The sequence below is a fragment of the Rhinolophus hipposideros genome (assembly GCF_964194185.1).
Source record: "Rhinolophus hipposideros genome assembly, chromosome: 6".
In the NCBI taxonomy this organism is placed as follows: domain Eukaryota; kingdom Metazoa; phylum Chordata; class Mammalia; order Chiroptera; family Rhinolophidae; genus Rhinolophus; species Rhinolophus hipposideros.
The window spans coordinates 5723955-5748097 of record NC_138052.1 but is presented as its reverse complement, the minus strand read 5'-3'; the positions used below and the strand labels follow the sequence as shown (position 1 = coordinate 5748097).

Sequence of the window (24143 nt, the reverse complement as noted above, 5' to 3'; positions counted from 1 at the left end):
GTAGACATGCCAATTTATTAAAGAAGTTTCAAATACTGCCCTGGCATTGTGTTTTCCACATATCATAATAGAATTTTGTCTTTGACTAAGCTGCTTCTGTGACAAAATATGTTTTCAGTAGTATGGTGACGACGTGGTAAACTCAAAGGACAATGGACTTTGGGATCAGTTCTACCCTTATATTTTGTGTGTGTATATGAAGGATGGAAAGAGGGAGTTTAGACAGGAAGAAGGGAGGGAAAGTGGGAAGAAGGGGGGAGGAGGAAGGGAGGCAGCAAGGAGGGATGGATAAAATAAATATAGGTATCTGAGGGGAAGTGTGCTGTAGGGAACAAGGATTTCAGGTCTCTGACAGACACCTCTAAGATTTGCATGTGTGGTGGGGGTAGGTCAGCAAAGTGATCTCAGCTCAGTTCATTAGGACAGCAAGGATGAAAGCAGTGCCGGGAAGCAGAAGTGATCCAAGGTGGACTCTCAGCCTTCTGCTGACAGCACTGAGCTAGACTGTGGGGATCAGAGCTGTATGAGACGCGGTTTCCTCTCTCAGGGAGCTCCTAACTCTCTCTTGTTCACAGTAATAGGCAGTAACCTAAAATGTCTATGTGCTTAGCAAATTATGGCCACCTGGTAGAGCCTGTAAATGAACAGACATTAGCCTTTGGATTTGAAATAGGAAGAGAAAGAGCAGTCCCTTACTTAACTGCTCCCGTGAACTCCCTGAACACTTGTAATAAAAATCATAGTCTTAGGCTCTGTATGATCTGGTCTCTGCACACACCCAACCTTCTCTTCCTATCATGCTTGCTCCCTCGTCGCCCTCCACTAGCCACACTGGCCTTCTTGCTGTTGCTCAGCCTGGAATCCTCCATCCCAGATTTCACAGGCCCCACTATTTCTTCACCCAGGACTCTGGTGGCAGTGGCATGCCCTTTACTAGCTAAGGGGGTCTTTTCTATCACCCTACCTATCTTGTAAAATCGAACTCTACATCATGGTCACTCTCAGGCCCCTTATTTTTCTTGACTTTTCTGCTTCACACTTTCCATGAACGGTTTCCGTGTGTGTACATGTGTGCCTGCATGTGTGTATATGCATATGTGTGTGCATGTGTGTATGCACATGTGTATGTATGTGTGAATGTGTGTGTGCATACATGTGTGTGTATTTCTGTCATCCCTATTATAATGCTATGGCAGGAATTCTGTTTTTTCAGTGTTTCATTCCCTTTGGTCAAAAAAGTATGTGGTACATAATGAATAATCAATAAATAATTATCATGTGAAAGAAAATGTAACAAAGAAAACGTTAATTGATTTTGTTTGGTACAAATATTGGGGACAAAGAATTTTAAGTTTAGTAATCCCAGAGAACCTTGAAGTGTTATTTCTTTTCTGTCAGTCCTTTGACTTTTCAATAGTTTTGTGCACATCAAAAGTCCAATATCACAAATAGACATTAGGTTTATACACACAAGTACTTTAATAGATGTATTTGGAGATGCAGAGTATATGATGAGTATATATACCAGTATATATCAATACATAATATGTCTTATATATCACATGCTCTATGGTATACAAATAGTGTGTATGTATACTCATACATACTAAAGTGTATATTTATAGGGAGAGAGTCTAAACTACACAACACATATTCATATACTTAGCCAATTAAATAATATGCCCACTAAACTGTCATCAGTTAAGGGAAAAGAGGAACATTGAGATTTTTAGAACACTTTAAAAGAAATAGGATGTTATTACTTTTAATATAACTAGGTAACACAATTGACTCGAGGTGGAAACCACTCATGTGCCTGCATGGAGAAATAAATGGGAGTGACGTTAGCCTAATACTGGTAGGGAATGGGGGCCTGGAAGTGTTAGTTCTCCTGAGGAACTTCAACATACCTCATGGCAAACACGTTTGCATGGTTGATTTGCTTGGCAAATGTTTTCTGTTCAGAACCAAAGCAAATTCCAGCCAGGGTCTCCAACAGCTATTAGGTTTCAAAGTCAGGGAATCTGAATGGCTAGTGGTTTCCTGTGTAACAGTATTGACTTCTTACCTCTGCCATAGGGAGTTCACAGCTATGGGCGATGAGGTTCCCAGTCAGACTCTCACTGCACAGAGTGGTGAATGCCAAAAGGTGCATCCACCTGATACTTACAGCCTACAAGTAAACACCAAGGAGGGCTCCCGGGGGCCATGGAGCACATTTGGGGTAGGCAGAGCTTCAATGCTTACTGCCAGCAGGGACCTGGGCTCTGGGCTTCCTCAGGGAATCAGCTTCCCATCCCTTTTCAAACTTGTCTTTCTTCCATGGCAGTAGTGGGCTATAGAGCAAACAGGCCATCTGATTAAACATCTTCCAGACTATGGCCTCAAAGTTTCTTCTATTGTCTTCTGGGGTAGTGATTCCTGAGCTGGGTTCTGTGTTATTGCATATCCTCATAACCTGTTACCTTCAGGAAACCCACCTCAGGCAAAACTCCTGTGGAGGTGTTGACAGTGAGGAAAGGCCTGGGCTCAACAGGAACAGCCCTTGTCCACGAGGACAAGTGGGCCCCTGTTGGTGAAAGGGTACCTCTGAGCCTGGTGGGCTGCTAACCTCTGTCACGCAAGGTGCTCTGAAGCACAGGGGCAGAGACTCAGCATAAAGCTCAGGGTATGAAGCAGACAGAATCGTGAGTACAACTACAAAGTGCATGGTGACAGCGACGACACCTTTGGGACTCCAATGGCTTGGGATTCTGGCCCTCCTGAGAATTTCTAGTATAAACCTTCTGTTAAAGAGACAGATACCACATCCCACTGGCTGTCACTTATCAGCAGGTCGGGGAAGACTATCAGGGAAAACTGTCACAAAATGACAATGTCACGGTTCAATCACTAACTGACTGAAAAAGATACAGTGGCAGCAAGACCTGACCTTATCCTGCCTGTCTCCCGTCTCCATCTTCCTGTGCTGCTGCTAGATGAGTGGCACCAAAGCCAGAGCAGAGAACAGACAGAATGAGTCTCTGGGGACGCAGTTATAAGGACACACAGGGCCGCCATGTGAAGGGGGTATGGACCATTGAAGTCGCTGCATCTAAGCGAGCGCACTGAACGTCCTGTGAAGGAATTTGCCCAGTTCAAGCCACTTGGCAAACCATGGCCTACACAGAGGTGGCTCTGGCTGTTTGTTTATCTCTTCATCTACATTTTCTTACAAAATAAGGACAATCACATGAAGTCATGTTTTCCCTGACTAGTCCATTTCCTTTCAACTTTTGACTCTAGGTATATCAGAAACAGCATTCTTGCTTTGATATCAGGAGAAGCTGGGTTCAAAAACCAGGTCTTCCCCTCCCCAGTTGTGTGTCCTTAGGCAAGCATACTATGCCCTCTGAGGTCCTGTTTCCAGAAATGCCAGATGGAGATAATAACCCTTACTGTGCAGACCTACTTTGTGGATTAGAGGTAATGCTTGCACGGCAGCCCACACATATCTTCAAGTAAGATAAATACTGAGTCATTGGTGGCTATTTGAAGTGCAATTTACTTTTCTTTCATCTTGCCTTCTTTTATTTCTTCCCTCCATTACCTATCATGTACAGTATGGAGGAACATCTATAATAAGAAGGCATCCTCCACATTCTCTTCTAATTGATTTGATTCCACTATAGCCACAATTTATAATATTTTATAGCTTCTACTAACACTGGTACTCAATACTATCTGCCTCCAGTAAGCTATGGGAATCAGCCTGCATATTTTTTTAATTGACAAAAAATATTTATAATTTTCTTTGAGCTCCCTCTGCATCTATCAGATTGCCAACATTGAAATAAGATGATAACACCTACTGCTGGAAAATGACACTCAATCCTACACTGTTGTTGGGAGTATAATTGGTAAAACCACGATACATTGTAGAAATCTATATGGCAAAATCTTAAAAATATGCACACTCTTTGCCCTGGCAATAGCACCCCAAGGAATTTACCCTAAGAATGTAATCAGTTTTGTTTACAACAATCTATGGGCAAAAATGTTCTTGAAGCATTTGTAATAGTGAAAAACGTGAGGATAATCTAAATGTCCAAAACAGGAGATTTGCTAATTTTGTGTATCCATTGTGATATGGCCATATCATGGGAGACTCTGTTGTTATGGGACATTTGGCATAAAGTCATATTTATTGATAAGGGAAGACATTTGCACATCGGACATGTGACGAATACATTAAGTAAGACAATATTACAGGGGGGCTGCTTCCGCAGATAAGGGAGACACTTGCTCAGCTCTTCCAGATCGGCGGGTACATAAGGAGAAGATGGTCTCTATCACTATCCGACTCCCCTTCTCTCCCTGGCCTTCCCTGTTAACCTTCCCTGTTAATTATTGGTTTAATAATTAGGGAGATTAGGAAAAAGTTCCTGCAGGTGTGTGTCTGCTCTGAACGGAGTGTGTGTGTCCCTCTGCAATGCATTCAGAGGGTTGAAACCCTAACCCTCAGTGTGATGCTTTAGGAGGTGGAGTCTTCAGGAGGTAATTAGGCCATGAGGGTGGAGCCCTCATAATAGATTAGTGAATGTTTTCTCACTCTTTCCACAATGTGAGGAGATGAAGAAAAGTGAGCTATGTGTGACCTGGAAGAGGTCCCTGACCAAGGGCCAGCCGTACTGGCTCCCTAATCATGAAACACTCCAGACCTGTGAGAAATACATTTCAGGTTTTTACGACCCAAGCAGTCCATGTTGTTTTGTTTCAGGAGCCCCAGCTAAGTGAGTGCCCTGTGCACTGCCTCTGGGTGCGCATTATCTCCACCCCAACCAAGTCCATGAAATGAGCACACCTGAGTCGTTGCCCAGGTGCTCTGTCTCTGCACTAATGGGTGAGAGGCTGGGGCCATGTCTCTACGGGGCTGTGTGTCTGCAGCTCCACCTCATGCACGCAGTGCCACAACCACTGCAGTTGGAGGCCGAGAGGCATGGGGGTCTTCTTGGTGACTGGTGCACACTGTGTTTTCCAGTCCCATTCACCAGGTGAAAACCAACAACTATATGTACATATCCACTCTTCTTTATTTATCTCATTTGATTCATGGGAAACAAGTCTTAATCAATACCCTCAAACCTCAATATACATATACGATGTTCTCACTGTGTTTTTCTGAGAAAAAAGGATACACACCTGAATGCAATATTCGTCTTCTCTGGGTGTCCATATTACCTGCATGCATGACTTATAATTATTATATATATTTTTTCCGTTTACACTGTTTACATAGAAATAATGTGTTCCTTGACATATTATTCCCTTTTTCCCATGACAGCACAAGTTTTGGACCTTCCCTGCTGGGATGGAAGCTATGAGAAAGTAAAGAAAGACTGAACTAGTGTTTGTTGGACACCTATTCTGTGCCAGGCTTGGAACACGGAGTACAGACGACATTTTTCATTCAGTCCTCTTATTAGCCTTACGAGTTCAAGATGTTCATGTAAATTTTTCAGGTGGTGAAATTGGGGAAATTTATCAACCTGTACAAAGTCACCTAACTAGTAAGATGCATAGAGAGTTAAGACCTTATTCTCAATATTACCTGATCCCAAATCTATGCCCCTCCCACTCAAACATCCTTACAAAATTAAATACAATTATGTTAGAAAACAAACAAACAAACAAACAAATAAAAACACATACAAAGGCAATGGTGTAGCCAAACTGACAACATAGCACACATATACCAAATGAAGTCCCATAGCCAGAATGATCATATACCATTTTCCCTAAATGCCACCAAACCCAAACCTTAGAAAACTAAAAACAACACAATGAAAAGAGGGTAAGTCGGGTTTTTAGATAGGCCTTCTGCAAATAGTGCTGAGAGTGACAAGTGCAGGCTTGACAGCCAAGAGAGACAGAAAATGAATAAATATAAACAGAATCTCCCAAGGCAGCACCACATGAGGATGCTGGGAATAGAGGCGCCAAACCTCAGATCTAATCAGCCCCGTGAGCAGTGCTGGATCCAAGGGGAGCACAGTAATTGATTTTCACAATGATGATCCTGAGTCATCAAGAAAAGGTTACATTTTATGTTCAGAATTATCTGTTTGAGAAGGCAAGGAAGCGTGTAATCCATTTGAGAGAGATTCTCATTTAAAATAGTTAAAAATTCTTTCAAAAGATTTTTGGTGCTTAAAGGGATAAGTGACAGTTATCTGGAAAATTTACTTATGTGGAACAAGGTCTTCCCTAAAAATCCTAGATTAGTAAAGCGGTGTGTTATATTTAGTGAGACATCTATCCTTTCTCCTTTTTTGACATTTCATTGTCTAGTTTTCTCAAGTCATTCATAATTCCTAACTTCCAAGCACTGGATTTTAAGTTTCTTGAAGCAAAAGATTCTGCGACCCTTTCTTGGAACTCCCATATCCCTGTAGTGCACAGCCTTTTTTTTTTTTTTTTTTTTTTTTTTTGGCCATGAAAAAATGATGAATTAATAATCACAAAAACTGACTGACTCTCAGGGCACATATAAATTTTGACAAGTCCCACCTGACATTTTGCAAAATTCCTTTGAAGTTTTGGTAAGGATTCCTAGGAACTTTTTTTGTTTGTTTTGTTTTGGTTTGGTTTGGTTTTGCAAACATTTTAATAACTCTATCAACCATTCACTCTAAAAAATAGCCATAGGAAAAGATTGAAAAATAGGTTTAACCTAAATTTTTTTTTCTAAAAGCAAACTTTATTTTAAAACAATAATTTTCCATTGAGACCTCCACTTTTCAGGTAACTATTACTGTTAGACACGCAGATTTCTCCGGTCTGCCCTGTAGTCTTCATTGCCTAATACCACACCCTGTGCATTTTGTGCCCCAGACATGACTCATTGCTCTTTGGTGAATGTGCAAAGATCCTTGGGCTTTCTCATATGCTATTCCCTAGGCCACAAGTGTCCCAGCTCCACATTTGTTATGTCTAGCTCAAATGTTCTCTTTGAGTGCCATTGCTCTTAAGGAACAATGTTGCTCTTTAATCTCACAACTGTTGCAGGATGGTGTTGTCATCACTCCCTTTTTAAAGATGAGAAGACTTTAAGAGGCTATGGAACTCCCTCTAAGTCATACTCTGGGTATCAGAGCCACAACTAGCCCATCACTAGTCCTCCTGGCAGTGTTTCTCTTCACTGCACAGTGAACAACTATAGCTGCAGTGCCCTTGTGGGCACACACCCATCTCTTTAATATTCCAGGTCGTGGGACCCATGTGTCACCCTGTGGTTGCCCTTTGTGGCCCTGGCAGAGTAGGAGCAAGGGTGAGCCTTACCAGGTGTGTTGAGCAGGCGGGACCTCCTGCAGTGGTAGGCCACTTCCTGCTCACAATGTTCAGAGTTGTCAATCACTGCCTCCAGCTGCTCCAAGCTGCCCCCATAGTCCAAGGCCATGTAGTAGGGCTTCTCGGGGCTAGCACCCCTCACACGGGTCAGCTCTGTGTTGTTGTGCTGCACTGACGTCCAGATCTTGTCCTCTGCCCAGAAAACACAACCCAAAGAAGGCCATGTCAGAAGGAAGGGCAAAAAAGAATCATGCTCAATAAAGCTTAAAAATAAAGAGATAATTGTGCAAGCACTGCTATGAGTGGCTCAACATGTGACAATTAATCACCATCTGAGTACTCTACTCAAGCAAAAAATTTCACCAGAGATGTTTTGTTCCTCATAGAGTTCCACCCAGAGTTAGTATGAAGGTTAATAATCTTAAGAGCTAAATTTGTGGAGCCCTTACTCCACAGCTTTTATGCTAATAATTTAATGCCTGTTAACGCATTAAAATCAATATTACCTAAATCGAAAGAGAGTTAATGCTGCTGTGACAGAAACAAGGGAAATGAGAGTGAGGAGAGTTAGGCGGCTGACCCCGGATTACACAGGTAGTGACTAAGCAAGAACTGGAACCCAGGATATCCATCCTCCAAAGCTGTGTTTCTAGCTATTAACACAACCTCCTTCACAAGAGAAACACTAGCATCGATGATTCTCTCAGAGAATCATAACTTTCATATGCAAATTAAACATGCACACAGAAAGTATCCATAAAATACACACACATCATTCACAAGGATGGGATTGGGCGCTTTCTACTGTACTGCAAAGCATTTCATTGCACTTTTTAAATTATTTATTCTCCATGTCAACTCTAGTTGCCAAAAATACTTGTGGAGGCTTACAGTAAAAGAACACAGAGACAAAGGCCTTTAAATCAGGGATGGAGAACATGGTTTGCCTACCACAGGTAAGAATGGAAGGCAAGGAGAGAGAAGAGGAATTTGAGTTTTAGAGACTGAGAGATCTATATCTGAAACCTATTTCTGCCAACAACAAGCTTGAACAAGTCACTTCACTTTTCTGGAGCTCAGTTTTATCATCAGTAAAAAAAAAGTAAATTATATATATATAAGACAGCTAATACTGTGGCCAGGCTCTTAACGTAGAATAGCAACCAAAAATATAAAGTTGCAAGACTCTCTGGGAAGCATCAGACATTCTGTAATAATAACTTTGGATAAAACATTTACTGCAATTGGACAGAGGATTTAATTCTGAACATGCTCACAAATAAAGTCAAGAGGAAATAGGAAGTCATAAAAGCTTTTGTCATCTGAGATTCTTTACCACATACTGACATTATTACTCTCCCTAGATTCTCAGGACTGCAAAAGAACCCACCATAGACATCATGTGGTTCCTTCCTCCCTCACTCCTCAGCCTTATAAATGAGGAAACAGGGGTCTAGGATGTAAAGAAATGGCCCAAGGAGCATCTATTAGACAAAAATGATGAGCACACACAGCAGAACGAGTCACTATTATTTACTGATACTACTACGAAGCAGGACCATGCTTGATGGCATGATTTAGCTGAAAAAGAACTGGCAACCATATGATTTGGGGAAAGTAATTTCATTGCCTTACACTTCAGTGTCAAGATAGTAGAAGGAGGAAAAAGAGAAAGAGAGTTTGGTTTCAATTATCTCTAAAGTATGTGCCAACTCTAAAAAAGGACACATTTCTGGCAGCATAAAATTAAACTGTTCTCAAACATTCTGATTCATTTTAAGACTGTTTCCTAAAACCAGCCACTAATAGCCCACATGTCTTCAATGTTTAACTGAGGCAGAGTTACATTTTCTGTATGTCTAAAAAAACAAATCAAAATGAAGGTTATTGGATTTTGACTCTGAAAGTAAAAATAGGACATGATTCATATTGGTAAAAATAATAATGTTACACAAATAATTAACCCCCGAACTCCAAAAGTGTTTGTGCTAATATAGACCAAAATCACCAAAAAAGCAATTACTCAGTAATGCAATGTTGTAGGAGATCCAAAATGGTGGAGTAGATAAACAGTGTGTGTGCTTCCTTCCATGAACACATTAAACATACAACTAAATTATAGAATGATCAACCTGAAGAATCATCTGAAGTCTAGTCAAACAGAAGTCCTGTAACTAAGGATATAAAGAAGAAGCCATATAGACACTGGTAGGAGGGGCAAAGATGCCAAACGCACCCCAAACCTGCATTTGGCAGTTGAGAATCAGGAAGGATATCTTGCCTGCGCAGTTTCCCCCTAGAGGAGCGAGGCACACGGCCAAAACCAATCTTCCCAGCCCGGAGAACTGATGCTAGGAAGAGGAGCTCAAAATGTCTGTGAAAAACCCTCAGGATTCCAAATTATCCTGGTGGGCCAGAAGTCTGTAGGTACCAAGGTGTTCTCTTCATGGCCCAAGGACAGACTCACTCGCAGGCACTCACCTTGGTCTCCAGCAGAGGGACAGTAACTCAGGAGGTGTCAAAGACATATGGGAGGTAGACTGAGATCTGTGAGTTTGTATGGAGGCCTGGAGCATAGTTGCCATTTTCACTGTGTGGGGTACTTCTCCCATGTGGCTGGCAGGAAGACACCATCTTTCCTGTGTTGAGACCACCTCCACAGGCCAAATCTGAATCTGATTGGCCTGGTGAGCTCGATTGCTCCACTGTGCTGCCTCACTGAGACCCCACCTCATCCAACTGGCATATTACACAAGGCAATCACATGTGGCTGAACCTTATGGGAGCTGGCTACTGGTAGTAGAAGCCAGGGTGTCCTGGCTTTCTTCAGAGCTACCCCAGATTCAGTACTGGTGGCAGCCATTCTTGGTTCACAGAATGGCCTTTCCCAAGTGTCTCAAGGGTTAGTACAGGGAGCAAACAACTACCAATTGCTTTGTAGCTCCTACCAGGTACTCTCCTGTGGGACACAGGCAGTGGCTAACTAGGGCCTGCACCAGAGCCCCTTTCAAGAGACCCCAGAACCAATATACTTGGAGGTTGGATTCAGACCACATCAGAACACTGCCCAACTAGCCCCACAAGTGGCACACCCAAAGAGTGGCCTCAACAGGCACCAGAACCGGCTGGGGTGAATCCCACTCAATGGGGTAAGTCCCACACACAGCAGCCTGTAAGCTGTGGACATGGCTAAACACCACAGCCAATCAACTGGAGGATCAATCCCACCCACTAACATAACAATAACAATTAAAGCTCAATTATAACATGAGGACACACATAACCCATGCATGGGATACACCTGGAGGTCCCAGCACAGGTGACCAGGGAAACTGTGCCTCTGGGCCCCACAAGGTACCTACTATATAAGACCACTTGGCCAAGACTGGGAGACATAGCAACCTTACCTAATACATAGGAACAAATACAGATAGGCAGCCAAACCAAGGGAACAAAGAAATACATGCCAAATGAAAGAACAAGAGAAAACTACAGAAAACAAACAAACTAACTAACAAACAAAATCTAAATAAAATGGAGGCAAGCAACCTACCAGAGACAGAGTTGAAAACAATGGTTATAAGGATGCTCAAGGAATTTAGTAAGAACTTCAACAGAGAGATATCAAACATAGAAAAAGACATATAAGCCATAAAGAAGAACCAGTCAGAGTGAAGAATACAATAATGGAAATGAAGAATGCACTAGAAGGAATCACCGGCAGACTAGATGAAGCAGACTCAAATCAGCAATTTGGAAGACAAGGTAGCATAAAAAACTCAATCAAAAAAGCAAAAAAGAAAAAGGAATCCCCCCAAAAAATGAAGATAGTTTAAGAGACAACATCTGGGATAACTGCAAACATAACAACATTCACATGATAGCGGTACCAGAAGGAGAAGAGACAAAGCGAACAAACAATTTTAGAAAGCACAGAGAGTCCCAAACAAGATTAACCCAAAAAGACTGACATCAAGACACATTATAATTAGAATGGCAAAGTTTAAAGACAAAGATAGAATCCTAAAAGAAGCTAGGGAAAGGCAACTAGTAACTTATAAGGGAGTTCCCATGAGATTGTCAACTGATTTCTCAACAGCAACTTTACAGGCCAAAAGGGATTAGCACATAATATTCAAAGTGATGAAAAGTAGGAAACTACAACCAAGATTACTCTACCCAGCAAAGCTATCATTTAGAATCGAAGGAGAGATAAAGAGCTTACCAGACAAGCAAAAGCTAAAGGAGTCCACTACCAAACCAGCATTACAAAAAATGTTAGAGGGACTTCTTTAAGATAGGGGGAAAAAAACAAAATTATGAGTAATAAAATGCAAAAGCTATATATCTACCAACAATTACTTTCAATGTAAATGGATTAAGTTTCCCATTAAAATGACATAGGAAGACTGAATGGATAAGAAAACAAAACTCTTATATATGCTGCCTACAAGAGACTCACTTCAGGTTGAAAGATACACACAGATCGAAGTAAAGGGATGGAAAAAGATATTTCATGAAAATAGAAATGAAAACAAAACAAAACAAAACAAAAAGCTGGGGTAGCAATACCTACATTTGACAATATTGACTTTAAAACAAAGTCTATAACAAGAGACAAAGAAGGACCCACTAATCCCATTTCAAGGTATTTATTTGATGAAACCCAAATGCTACTTCAGGGGGACGTGTGCAACCATATGACCATTGCATCATTGTTCACAATGGCCAAGATGTGGAGGCAACCTGGGTGTCTGTCCAGGGACGAATGGATAAAGATGTGGTGGTACATATATACAATGGAATATGGCTTGGCCATAGATGGGAATGGGTTCCTTCCATCGGTGGTGGCATGGATGGACCTGGAGGGTATTGTGCTGAGTGGAGTATGTCAGACAGAGAAAGACACATGTAAAGTGATTTCACTTATATGTGGAATCTAAAGAATAACATAAACAAACAAACTCACAGATACAGAGAACATATTGATTGTTGCCAGATGGGAGGGGGTTGGGGATGAGTGAAAAAGGGGAAGGGCTTAAGAAATACAAATTGGTTGTTACAAAGTAGTCATGAGATGTAGGGTATAGCATAAGGAATATAGTCAGTTACATTGTAATAACTATGTATGGTGTCATATTGGCACTAGCTTTGTTGGTGTAATAGATGAGAGGGGTTGGGGGGAGGGTGAAAAGGCGAAGGCATTAAGAAGTATAAACTGGTAGTTACAAAATAGTCATGGGAAAGTTAAATAAAGCATAAGGAATATAGTCAATGATATGGTAATAACTATGTATAGTGCCTGGTGGGTACTAAACTAGTCAGGGGGATCATTTCTTAAATTATACAAATGTCTAACCACTACACTTTCTTATCTGAAATTAATATAAAGTAACATTGAATGTCAACTGTAACTGAAAAAATTAAAAAGGGGGAGGAAAATGAAGGGGGATAAGAAATCCTAATTTCCAGGTAAAAAACAAATAAGTCATGGGAAGTAATATACAGCACAGGAAATAGTCAATAATATCATGGTAATGTGGTACTGTGTCAGATGGCTGCTGGACTTAGCATGGTCTAGAAATGTTGAATAACTATTTTGTATACCAGAAACTAATATAATATTATATGTTAGCTATATTTTACTAAAAAAATCTTTTAAAAATAATGCAATGTTGTAGAGGGAGGAATAAAGACAGAGAGTTTTGAAATGTCCATGGTGCTTAGACGCAGAAAAGGAAAACCCAGTCTAATAACAGATGCTATGTTACTGCCTCATACTAATACATTTTACATGCCTTATCTCTAGTACTCATAATAGTTCCCACAGCAGACACATATATATCTCCATCTTTCTATCTATGTCTACAGGAATAGAGATAAAGATATATAGCTATATGAAGGCTCAAGGAGAGAACGTAAACTTGTCCTTAATCTCAGTATGTCCAATCTGTCTGATTTCAAAAACAGTCCACATAACATCGCTCAATCATATATATTTGGATTTCCCTCTCAATACGCAGTTTCCTTTTCATATATCCATTCTTCCAATTGTTCATAGATTCCTGAATTGATGTGCTTATTATTTACTCATTGACTCATTTTGCCAAAATGATGTTTTATCTTTGGCAAGGTGGAAAGAAAGCTGTATCAGAAAGATAATCTTTTATCTTAAAGCCACCAATATTACCAACCTGCTTCTGGAACCTGAGAGAGAATGCAAGTTTTAATAATTCAACTATTGGCACTCTCTGATAGATGCAATATACAGAAGATACAAAGGGAAAATTAAGAGCTCCAAAGTGCTTCCACAGTTCACTGCAAGCAAATATGAATGACGGGAGAGGAGATGATCACACAAAATCCAGAGTCTCTTTTATGGGTTTCCTTTAAAAATTCCCTTTGTCCTCTGCTTATTGTCGTTTTAAATTTTCTCCTAGAAGATAGCAGAATAAAGATTGGAAGCAAGGCGGTAAATGGATATTATTTTTCCTCACTTTCTATTTCCCCCCTCAGCTTCATTAGCAGAAGTGCAGACTAAGTCTGAACCGTGAAGACATATGAAAGGCCAGGCCTCAGTGCCACTCATGCAAGCCGGCTCTGATGGCAGATGTTCCTGACGCCTGGGCTAGGATGTGGACGGGTGGCTTTAGCTAGTGAAGATCTGTGTGAAATTTAGCTCTGAAGGATTTTAAAACATAAGATTTATTCTGAACATCCTTCCATGGATGCAAGAGATTCATTCATGAAGCCTCACATACTTTTACTAAAATTAGAGCCATGAAGCTAAGCATTAAAGATAGTCAGTTTAATCAATGGGCAGGTGGAGATGGCTGGACACAGCCTGGGCTCTGGAGCAGGAGATCTGGGTGTGTGTGCCAGCTTGCTACTTACTGGCTAAGCAACGTTTGTCAAATTATTACTTCTCTACAGTTCAGTTTCCTCATCAGTAATATTTGAAAAGCAGCAAAGATGCCAATAATACAGGTAGTGGTAATGATTTAGTGAAGGCATTTGTGTGAAGCAGTCCATTATTAACAAAATTACTAAGCATCCCACATAAATCTGTGTCACTTATTGTATAAAGGAATGTGTCTTCTCTGTCACAAGGATCTCACAGATATAAGACGCGACGATTACTGACAACAACATTCAGGAGAAGGAGAACCGGTGAATTGCCTTCGGTGGTTGCCACAATAGTTTGTAGTAACAGGGTTCTTTCCCAGATCATAAAGTAAGACAATGAGACACCTAAAGGAGAGAAGAACTGAGCCTGGCCTTCCCTCCAAAGATCCACAAGAAAAATATGGCCATTCTAAGAGGCCCAGACAGGAATTGCTTTCTTTCTGAAGTTCTGTGAACTTGAACTCCCACAGAAGAAAACCTACAGAGGTCGTCAATATAACTCAAGAAAGTCCAGTTTCATGCAGGGTACCTGTGTAACTTATCTAAATTTTGTGATGGGCGAAGAGTCATAAAACCCTGCAGGCTCCAAACACCATCCTCTGCTGGCCTGTCCAGCACCAGACCTTCTACCCTGGATGTACATTCTCATCTCTGCAGATACACCCAGAGCCGCAAAGTGCCACGAGACAGCCTAGATTTAGAAACCAGCCATCCAGTTAGAACCTGTGTTCTGCTGCATGTCGGCAGTGAGACTTTGGGCAAGTTACCAAACATTGCCAGCGATTCCTCACTGAAAAATGAGGACTTTAATATTACTTTTGTTCCATCCATGATAATATTATGATGGTTCAGTATTATGTTTTACATGGGCATATGATTTATTGAAGGCATGTGTGGGAAGCAGTCTAATTTAGACATTAGAACTTTTTCTTATAACATTAGAATGAAGCCCTCAGTTTCATTCCTCAGAGAGGTGGCGTAGGGAGCTCATGTGTCAAATGGGGTTAAGAAGCAGGAAAGAGAGCAGTTTCTCATACCATAGCTGCTGCTGTATGTAATAGGTTATTATCATTGTACTCAGTTATCTTTTCACTCTGGAATAGCCTCATGTCTCTCATTTATTTGTGTCTCTTACATTTCCTGACATTTCTTCAGCAGAATGTATTATTTAATTATCATGGACCCAAAGACCTGAGAAAACATTGACACTGTCCATTTGCTCCCCAGTTCATTCTCTAGTGTCCCTTCCACAGTGTAACAACAGCACTCAATCCCACGACGAGAAACAGCCCCAGCTCTCGGATGTGCTCAAGAGAACACAGGTATTGAGTCAACCAAGAAAAAGTTTCTGCTGAAGAGAAAAATGCATTTTGCAATTTTTGAACTGGCAGGAATCTATTCAATTTACTAAGCATCTCAGTTAGTCTAAAGTAACAGTTATTATATACATAAAATATTTGCTTTTTTCTCTAAAATATGATTTGCAAGTATTTTCTCCCATTTCATAGGTTGCCTTTTCATTTTGTTGATGGTTTCTTTGCTGGGCAGAAGCTTTTTAGTTTGATGTAGTTCCACATGTTAATTTTTGCTTTTGTTGTTTGTGTTTTTAGTGGTCTATCTAAAAAAAAAAAAAAATCACACCAAGACTGAAGTCAAGGAGGTTCTTCCCAATGTTTTCTTCCAGGTATTATGGTACCTGGTCTGATGTTTAGGTCTTTAACTCATTTTGAGTTGATTTTTGAAAGTTGTGTAAGATAGGGGTCACATTTCACTTTTTTTGCATGTAGTTACCCGTTTCCCAACATGATTTATTGAATAAAAACTATTTTTCCCATAAGAAATGGTCGTTGGTCCGTTGTCAAATATGAGTTGAATGTAATGCAAAGGTTTATTTCTAGGCTTCCTGTTCTGTTCCATTGGTCTCTGTGTCTATTTCACACCAGTGCCATACTCTTTTAATTACCATAGCTTTGGGAAAATGGAAAGATGTTGTTTAAGGTGACAAACCTGTAACTCGTACATAAATCCCTTCTGCAGACCTAATGCACGGCTTAGTGTTTATTTTTTATTTTTTTTTAATTTTTTTCGGCTTAGTGTTTATAGTCAACAATATCTTATTATAAACGTCAAAGTTGCTAGGAGACTCGATCTTACTTGTTCTCACCACACACACACACACACACACACACACACACACACACACGATAATTATGTGATGTGACCGAGGTGTCAGCTAACATTCCTGGATTAATCATATTGCAATATATAAATGTATAAAGTAACATGTTTTACACCTTAAACTTGTACAATGTCAATTATGTCTCAATACATTTTTTAATAAAAATAAAATTTGGTTTTTGAAAGCAGCATTTATCCCACTGCACTGGCCTGAGTGTGAATGATCTCATGACCGTGAGTCACATCAGCTCTCACGCCACTTTTCACATAAGGGCCTTACAGACCACAGACTAGCAAGTAGCATGTGTGACAAAGTTCCAAAGCATCATTTCAAAGACATGACAATACGAGGTTGGACAATTAAGTTCGCGAACTTGTTGCAACAATGTTGCTAACCTTTTTTGATATCAGAAGGATTATTCATTATGAATTTGTACCAACTGGCAGTTAACCTAGTTTTACTATTTGGAAGTGCTGGAAAGGCTGCATGAAAAAGGTAGACAACGTGAACTTTTCTCCAACAATTCATGGCTCTTGCATCACGACAATGCACCAGCTCAAACAGCACTGTTTGTGCGGGAGTTTTTAGCCAGTAAAAAAAGTATTGGAACACCCTCCCTACTCACCTGATCTGGTCCCCAATGACTTCTTTCTTTACCCGAAGATAAAGGAAATATTGAAAGGAAGACATTTTGATGATATTCGGGACATCAAGGGTAATACAATGACAGCTCTAATGGCCATTCCAGAAAAAGAGTTTCAAAATTGCTTTGAAGGGTAGACTAGGTGCTGGTGTCGGTGAATAACTTCCCAAGGGGAGTACTTCGAAAGTTACTGTAGTGATATTCAGCAACGAGGTATGTAGCACTTTTTCTAGGATGAGTTCGTGAACTTAATTGTCACACCTCATACATTGTTCTGTAGATTAAGTAAAGCATTTCCCACATTGCAGGCTGAATTTAGCTCTCAAGTCTATCCCCATAAAGCTATTAGATCTCCCGGTATGTGGAATGGATCATTCATTCTTGTGTTCACACATGCTGTGCTAGTGACTAGAGTGCATACACAGGACAATAATGCACCTCCTAGCTTCTCCAAAAACTTACCATTAATTCTTGGAAAAAGTTGTGTACACAAGAATGACAAATATCTCAAGCTGTTATAAGTACTCTTGATATTATGAGTAAGTGGGGCTGCCCAGAAATCTGCTGGGGGTACCACTGGGGTGGGGATAGGGTGTTACAGAAGCCTGTCCAGTAGATAATGTGCACTGATTTCCTTGAATGGATAGGACACATCCTCAGTCTTCATCCTCAGACCAACAGAGCCTAGGTTAGCACTGAGCACCTTGGAGGACTTAAGGAAATCTTTGTCAAGTGACCAGTTTTGTCAATCACCATCATTTGTATTCTGCCAGGTTCATTGTTCCTGCATTTCAAAAGCAGCTGTTCTATGTATGTGTTATGTAACAGTCCACATTTAAAAGAAGTTTCAAGTTATAAAATCAAAACATGTTTACATTCAAGAACAACATCAACAAGAAAAAAGAAAAAAGACAATGTGCAACGTGACAGCAGAGTAGTCATGGCAAAATATTCTGGAACATTCTATATCATCATTCCTGTTGTGAAATCATTATACGTCATCACCCAGAAAGCCCTCTATGATCCTTTATCCTGGGTTTCTAGGTGACCTGCCTGATTCCTCTTGCTCTCATTTAAGAAGCTGTAAAGTGTTTACATCCAGAGCCACAGTTTAATTTTTTTTCATATTTTTCTCTCATTTTATTTGATTGCTGTTATTATTGTGATAATTCAATAACAATAATAATTACAGATGCTGCAAGCTGTCCCATCTGTTACCATGGAGATCAGTATTCAGGAAAAAAGAACAAAGAAAAGTGAAAAAGGAAAGAGAAGCAAGAAATAACTCTTATTAATAAGACCTCATTCTACACACATATTTGTCTCTTTGCAGAGCCAGGAAAAAAACAAAAAAAAACCTGCAAGTTTTCTATCACAATGCTTGGGAAGAAGTCTACAGATTATCAATACCCAGCTTAATTGAACTTAAATCACTGTGGGAAGCTGCTTATAGTCCTTTGAAAAATGTGCCAATTCACTTATACTCCTACTGTAAGAAAGCAAGTCTATATTAGGGTCCCTGGGGTCACCTCTGCTACAGTTATCTATGTTGACAAAGTGAATTTCTATGCCGAGGATAAAGAGCTTAAATAATCCTCAAAGCACTGTCTCTACCACTCATTTACCATTACACATGTACAGCCTACTGACATCTCTTGTCGTTTTGCATTGATAGTTGTTTAATTTTTCATATGTTTCTATCTTATCTCCCCATTTAACTCAAGAGCAATGACTTCTGAGTAAATGTCGGCTTGGAAAGGGCTTCTGTGGGTACCAGATGCAAGTGTGATGGAGGAAAGGAAGAGCTTCCCTGGGCCCGGCTACCAAAACCAGCTTTTTACTGACCAGATTCCTGAAGGTGGCAATGACACATAACCTCCCCTAGCCTCAGTCTCCTCATTTGTAAACTGGATGGAATCCATGTTCAGCCAAGTTGTGAGAAAGTAATAAAATGCACAGGGTTGAGCAGAGCATCGTGCCGAGCTCAAGGTAGCCACTAGAAATCAAAGTTGAACTGCTACAAGCCGTTCTGATGAACTGAGTCAGACAGGATCGGAAGGGACCACCTCGTTATTAGAAACAGTTATGGGAACGTGTGCTGAGGAATCCAAGCCACCTTCCTCTCAACATCTAAAGGGAAGGGAGACAGTAGGTATGAAATGATTTTCAGCTCCTTTAAAAGCATCACAATTCCCGCCAGAGCTGTGTCGCCTCCCATGTGACTCAGCCAGCTGCCTATGGGAGAATCCATCGATGCCTTCCTAACACCACAGACGCCTCTGTGTTCTGCTTCCAGGCTTCTGCCGTGTGGGGCAGACAGCGTTACCTGCTTAGGCTCCCGGGGGGCTGTCTGCACTGCATGTTAGCTGGAGCACAGACGCTGCAGAGCGGGGCCAGCAGCCAGCCACAGCCTGACCGCTCTTCCCCCTGTCTGCGTGGGCCACATTTCCCAACCTCGGACAACACTGGACTGTGATTTGTTCCCCCACCTCACTGGAGCCTTTATTTTTTATGTACCTTATTTTGGGTGGTGGTGGTGGTGGAGGTGGTGATGCTGGTATTTTTCTCTTCCCTTGCATTAAAATATTGTAGGTGCCATGATCAAAGGGGCCTGGGAAATCTCTGCCATGTTGGAGGGGTGTGATTTTGAACAGACTCCATGTATATTGTATCTTACTTGTTTGTTGTTCAAGGGATTATTTAAGGAAATTTTATTAAATGCCTAGTGTGTGGACAGTATTGGTAGGGACTGACAAGGTGGTAGGATGAGGGTACAAAGCTGAGTAACTCTCTGAAAGCCGAGCTCAAGCCACTCCCAGCTGGTTCTGGGAAAGCAGTGCCTGTGTCAACTGAAAACCTTGCAGCACCTGGATAGGAGAGGGCGACGGGGACAGCTCAGTGTCCTGCTTTCTGGGCAGGGAAGATGAGAAAGGGGCTCCACTTCAAAATCACCTGATGGGAAGAGGGCTGTGAGGCTGGTGGACAGGGCTTTGAGGGCTGTGGGAAGACTGATTAGGTCTGAAGGAGTAGCTTTGTGGCAGGAGCTGTTTTGGTGCTTCGGAGAAAGAAGCTATGCACCCACACAGACAAACATTCAGTCCCTAGGTCTGCCACGCGTTAGCCAAGTGACGTTGCGCATACTCTTCACTCTCTCTAAACCTATGTTTCTCAACATACAGATGCGAAAGGATCCTCACCTCACGCTTCATCATGTGGATTAAATGAGATCATCTCTAAGAAGATATAATCCAGTACGTGGGCCACAGGTTTACCATAAACAGTAGTTCTCATCCCTTTGTTTGGAAGAGATTGAACTCAGAGGCATTCGGTGACCCCAAGGCTTGCCTTAGTGCTGAGAAGGGGGAGCCAAAGCCACATTCAAATCTCCTCGTATCGAGTTGCAAAAGGAGACAAGCCTTCATAAATGAAAGAATGTCCACTTCCTCTGTTTTCATGCCTCTTACACTCTGGTTATGGAGGTGATTAGGAAACAGAAAACTCAAAGAGGAGAGTGCAATTATCCATATTTCTTTCAGCTGACATCTCTGTTCTGAAGCTCATCAAAATAGAAATGATGCTGCCAGAGTGCCAGTGTTATCTCCGAAGGGAACCCTTTTCTAACTCCATGTTGTGCTTGTCTCACTCAGTCCTGTTATAACAACCTGTTTACTAAGTTGTGAGTTCCACAAGGGGAAATACTGTCTTATACATCTTTGCTCACATAACACGTGGTCCTTAGTAGACATTCACTTGCCACTAAATATTCAACAGACCTCCAGGATTTTTACTTACTGACTGGTGACAGCTCCTAAAATCATTAGGAAAGTGATACATGATGGGAAAGTGTGTGTATATATATACATATGTATATATATATTTGAAATTCTGCTGTGTAGCCAAGGGTATCTATTGTAAGTAGCAGATAGTGAAATATATATATCCATCAATATGTGTCTGAATGAATAAAGCATGGTTAATTGACAGTAAAATACTATGCAGTCATAATAAAGACCGCATAAGTTCTCTCTACACTGATATACAATGATTTCCAGGATAAATTATAAAGTGACAAAATCAAGGCATTAAGGTACATTTTGTGCAAGATTAAATGAGAAATGGAATACACTCAGGAAGAATAATAAACTGACACAAATGGTTATCTAGAGGAGATGGGTAAGAACAGAGTAAAGGCATTATGACTGAGAGCAAGACATCTCTGATCTATATATCTAATATATAGATATAGATATAGATATAGATATAGATATAGATATAGAGATATAGATATATAGATATATAGAGATAGAGATAGAGAGATATCATGCAATGTTTTACATAGTCAAAACATAAAATTCAATGAAAAGATGAAAAGCGACAAACCTTAAAATTGAATATTAAACAAAAAATGCTAACTATGTTAAATAGATAAAATAACCGCACATAATAAAATATTAATTCAAGCAATTTTTAGTATAGTATTCTGTCTAGCTATACACAGCTGGCAGGATATATTTTTTAAAAAAAATTAAAATTCAAGGAAATCTTACACTGTACTTAGTTATTGGTAGTGACGGTGCTTATGTGATTTTGAAATTATTTTTTATGTGCTGTCAGGTAGAACAAATGAGTAAACAGTTTGGTATTGTTGGGAAAAGTTCTCACTGTGAGAGAAGATATATATATATATATATATATATATATATATATATATATATATATATATGAAAGAGAGAACTATGAAGAAAAGTCTAATGGTGCTGTATTTGCAATAGAGATAAACATATGAACTCGTAATGAAAACACACACACATTTTATATCTGTGTCCACTGACAGGGCCTAGAAGCAATAAGCAAACATAACACCTAGATCCTAATTTCCAAATGCCATTTGCTACAACAAGAACTAGACTTCTTTGGGGAAATAGCTGAGTCTGGGTATAGCTAGGGCAAGTTCAATGTAACATCTTGTGCTAGAAAGCAAGGAAGTACTCCAAGATTAATGGAGGCATGTAAGCAAAACATAGGAGCAGAATTAAAGGAACCCTGACTAGCTATATTGGGGACAATCTTAACATCAAAAAATATAATGATAATAGTAACAATATTTTAAAATGGAATAATTTACACATCTATAGTTACACAGAAGGAGGTAGAGGAGGGCGAGAAATTTAAAGAAAAAGATCTCTTGTAGAGAAGAATGCAGAATGACAGCTATAAATATAGAAGGGATTATAGAATTAGAATAACAACTCTTGACAAATTCCGGTGTAATAAAATGCGTGGGTCAGGATCATTACAGATTGGGAAGAAATGTTGGGAAATAGAATATTCACATGGTGTCTGCACATCACCGCGCAGATAACTTACTGACTATAATCACATTTACAATGCAGAGACCTGACAGACCTGCTTCAGCCCAAGGATGCAGCTGAGTATCCCAGACATGGCACACACGGAGATCATGTCTCTCCTGAGGGGATGTACCAAGAAGGACAGACATCGCCCATGAGCTTGTCTTACCAAAGTATTCTAACGATGAGACATAATCAGAAAAAATCCAACGTAACTTTTAAGGACATTTTAGTTAAGAGTTTGCTTTTATTATTCTTCAAAAAAAATCAATGCTGTACAGATAAAATAATGTGGGTTAGGGGAAAGGGCCTTCTAGTTAAAAAAGACTAAACGGACATGACAATCGAATCCAACATGTGGACACTGTTTCAATCCTGAATACAAATATAAAAACGGACACTGCCATAAAAGACACTATAGGAACAAAATGGACTACATATTGGATAATAGTAATTGAATCAATGTTTACTTTCTTATGTATGGTTTTAGTATTGTGGTTATATAGGATAATATCTTTGTTCTAAGAGCTATACGCTGAAGACGTTAGGTTTAAATGCTCAGTATATCTGCAATTTACTTTCAAGTAGTTCACAAAAAACAAAGCATCTTATGAGGAGGAAGAGGGCAGAGAGGAGAGAGAGAGAGACAGAATGAGAGAGAGAGAGAGAGAGAGAGAGAGAGAGAGAGAGAAGAAATGTGCAAATGTTGCAAAATGTTAATACTTGGATAATTTAGGTGAAATGTGTCTAGATGCTTATTTTAGTATTATTTCATGTTTTCTGTAGTTTTGGACACTTCAGAATAAAAACTTTGGTGAAAACAAGATAGTTCTTTGCATAGTACTTCCCATATAGTAAGTACTCAAAATTATTCTACTATCCTCCAACCAATAATTCATGTGCATGTGCTCTTATACCAACATGTGTGCACACACACACACACACACAGACACACACACATAGGTAAAGAATAATTTGCCAATTAATTACTAAATAGCAAAAGTTATCAAATTCAACCATTCGTACCATGATAGCCCATGCATTTTCAAGCGTAAGTATTTATTAATAATGTTGAATTAATTTTCATGCATGCTTTCAGTGTATCAGGTATTGTGCACTCAAAAAAGTTATCAGTTATTATTTACGTGACTGCATCCCCATAAACCAGAGTCCAGGTTTCTGGGGATAGAGTGATGGATACAATAAATAATAGCGACCCTATATTGTGTATATAAAGCCAGACATTCTTTGTTATGGGTTACATCCATTATCTCATATATATCTCACCATAACTTTAAAAGTAAGTTCTATTATTAATTATAGAACAGGAAACTGAGGAATAGGGAAGCCAAGCAACTCACCTAAGTCATATAACTTAACAAAACTAAAAAAATACCAGCATTGGGATTCTAATCAAGCCCAAGATCTTAGAGACTGTGCGGGATTTATTAGATGTTGGTTGATTAAGTGAACTTAAAGGGGAGCCATAAAAAAATATATATGACAGGAGAAGAGCTTCATAGGAGAGAAGAATGAGAACTTGGTCTAAAGAAGGAGGTGAGGGAATGACATTCCAGAAAAGCAAAACCGAATTTAAGGCATGGTGGGGAGTACAGAATACTCAGAGCTAGCACTGAAAACCCTATATGGAAACTGTTTAACCAGCCAATGTCTATTACCAGCTTTTATTTACAAATAGATATGAATATAGCAGATTCAAATGCTTGGGGACTGA

General features: G+C 40.0%; 1 protein-coding gene across 4 annotated transcripts in view; it reads right to left on the bottom strand.

Moving 5' to 3' along the window:
- Window positions 1-24143, bottom strand: part of CNTNAP5 (contactin associated protein family member 5) — an 800511-nt gene that overhangs the window by 242459 nt on the left and 533909 nt on the right. For 3 of the 4 annotated variants that reach the window (XM_081051146.1, XM_081051147.1, XM_081051148.1), the window contains exon 13: window positions 7321-7521. The exons of the other annotated variant lie outside the window; for it this stretch is intronic. In XM_081051146.1, coding sequence (XP_080907272.1) covers window positions 7321-7521 — 201 coding nt within the window. The remainder of the gene's footprint in view (window positions 1-7320; window positions 7522-24143) is intronic. 4 annotated transcript variants of the gene reach the window in all.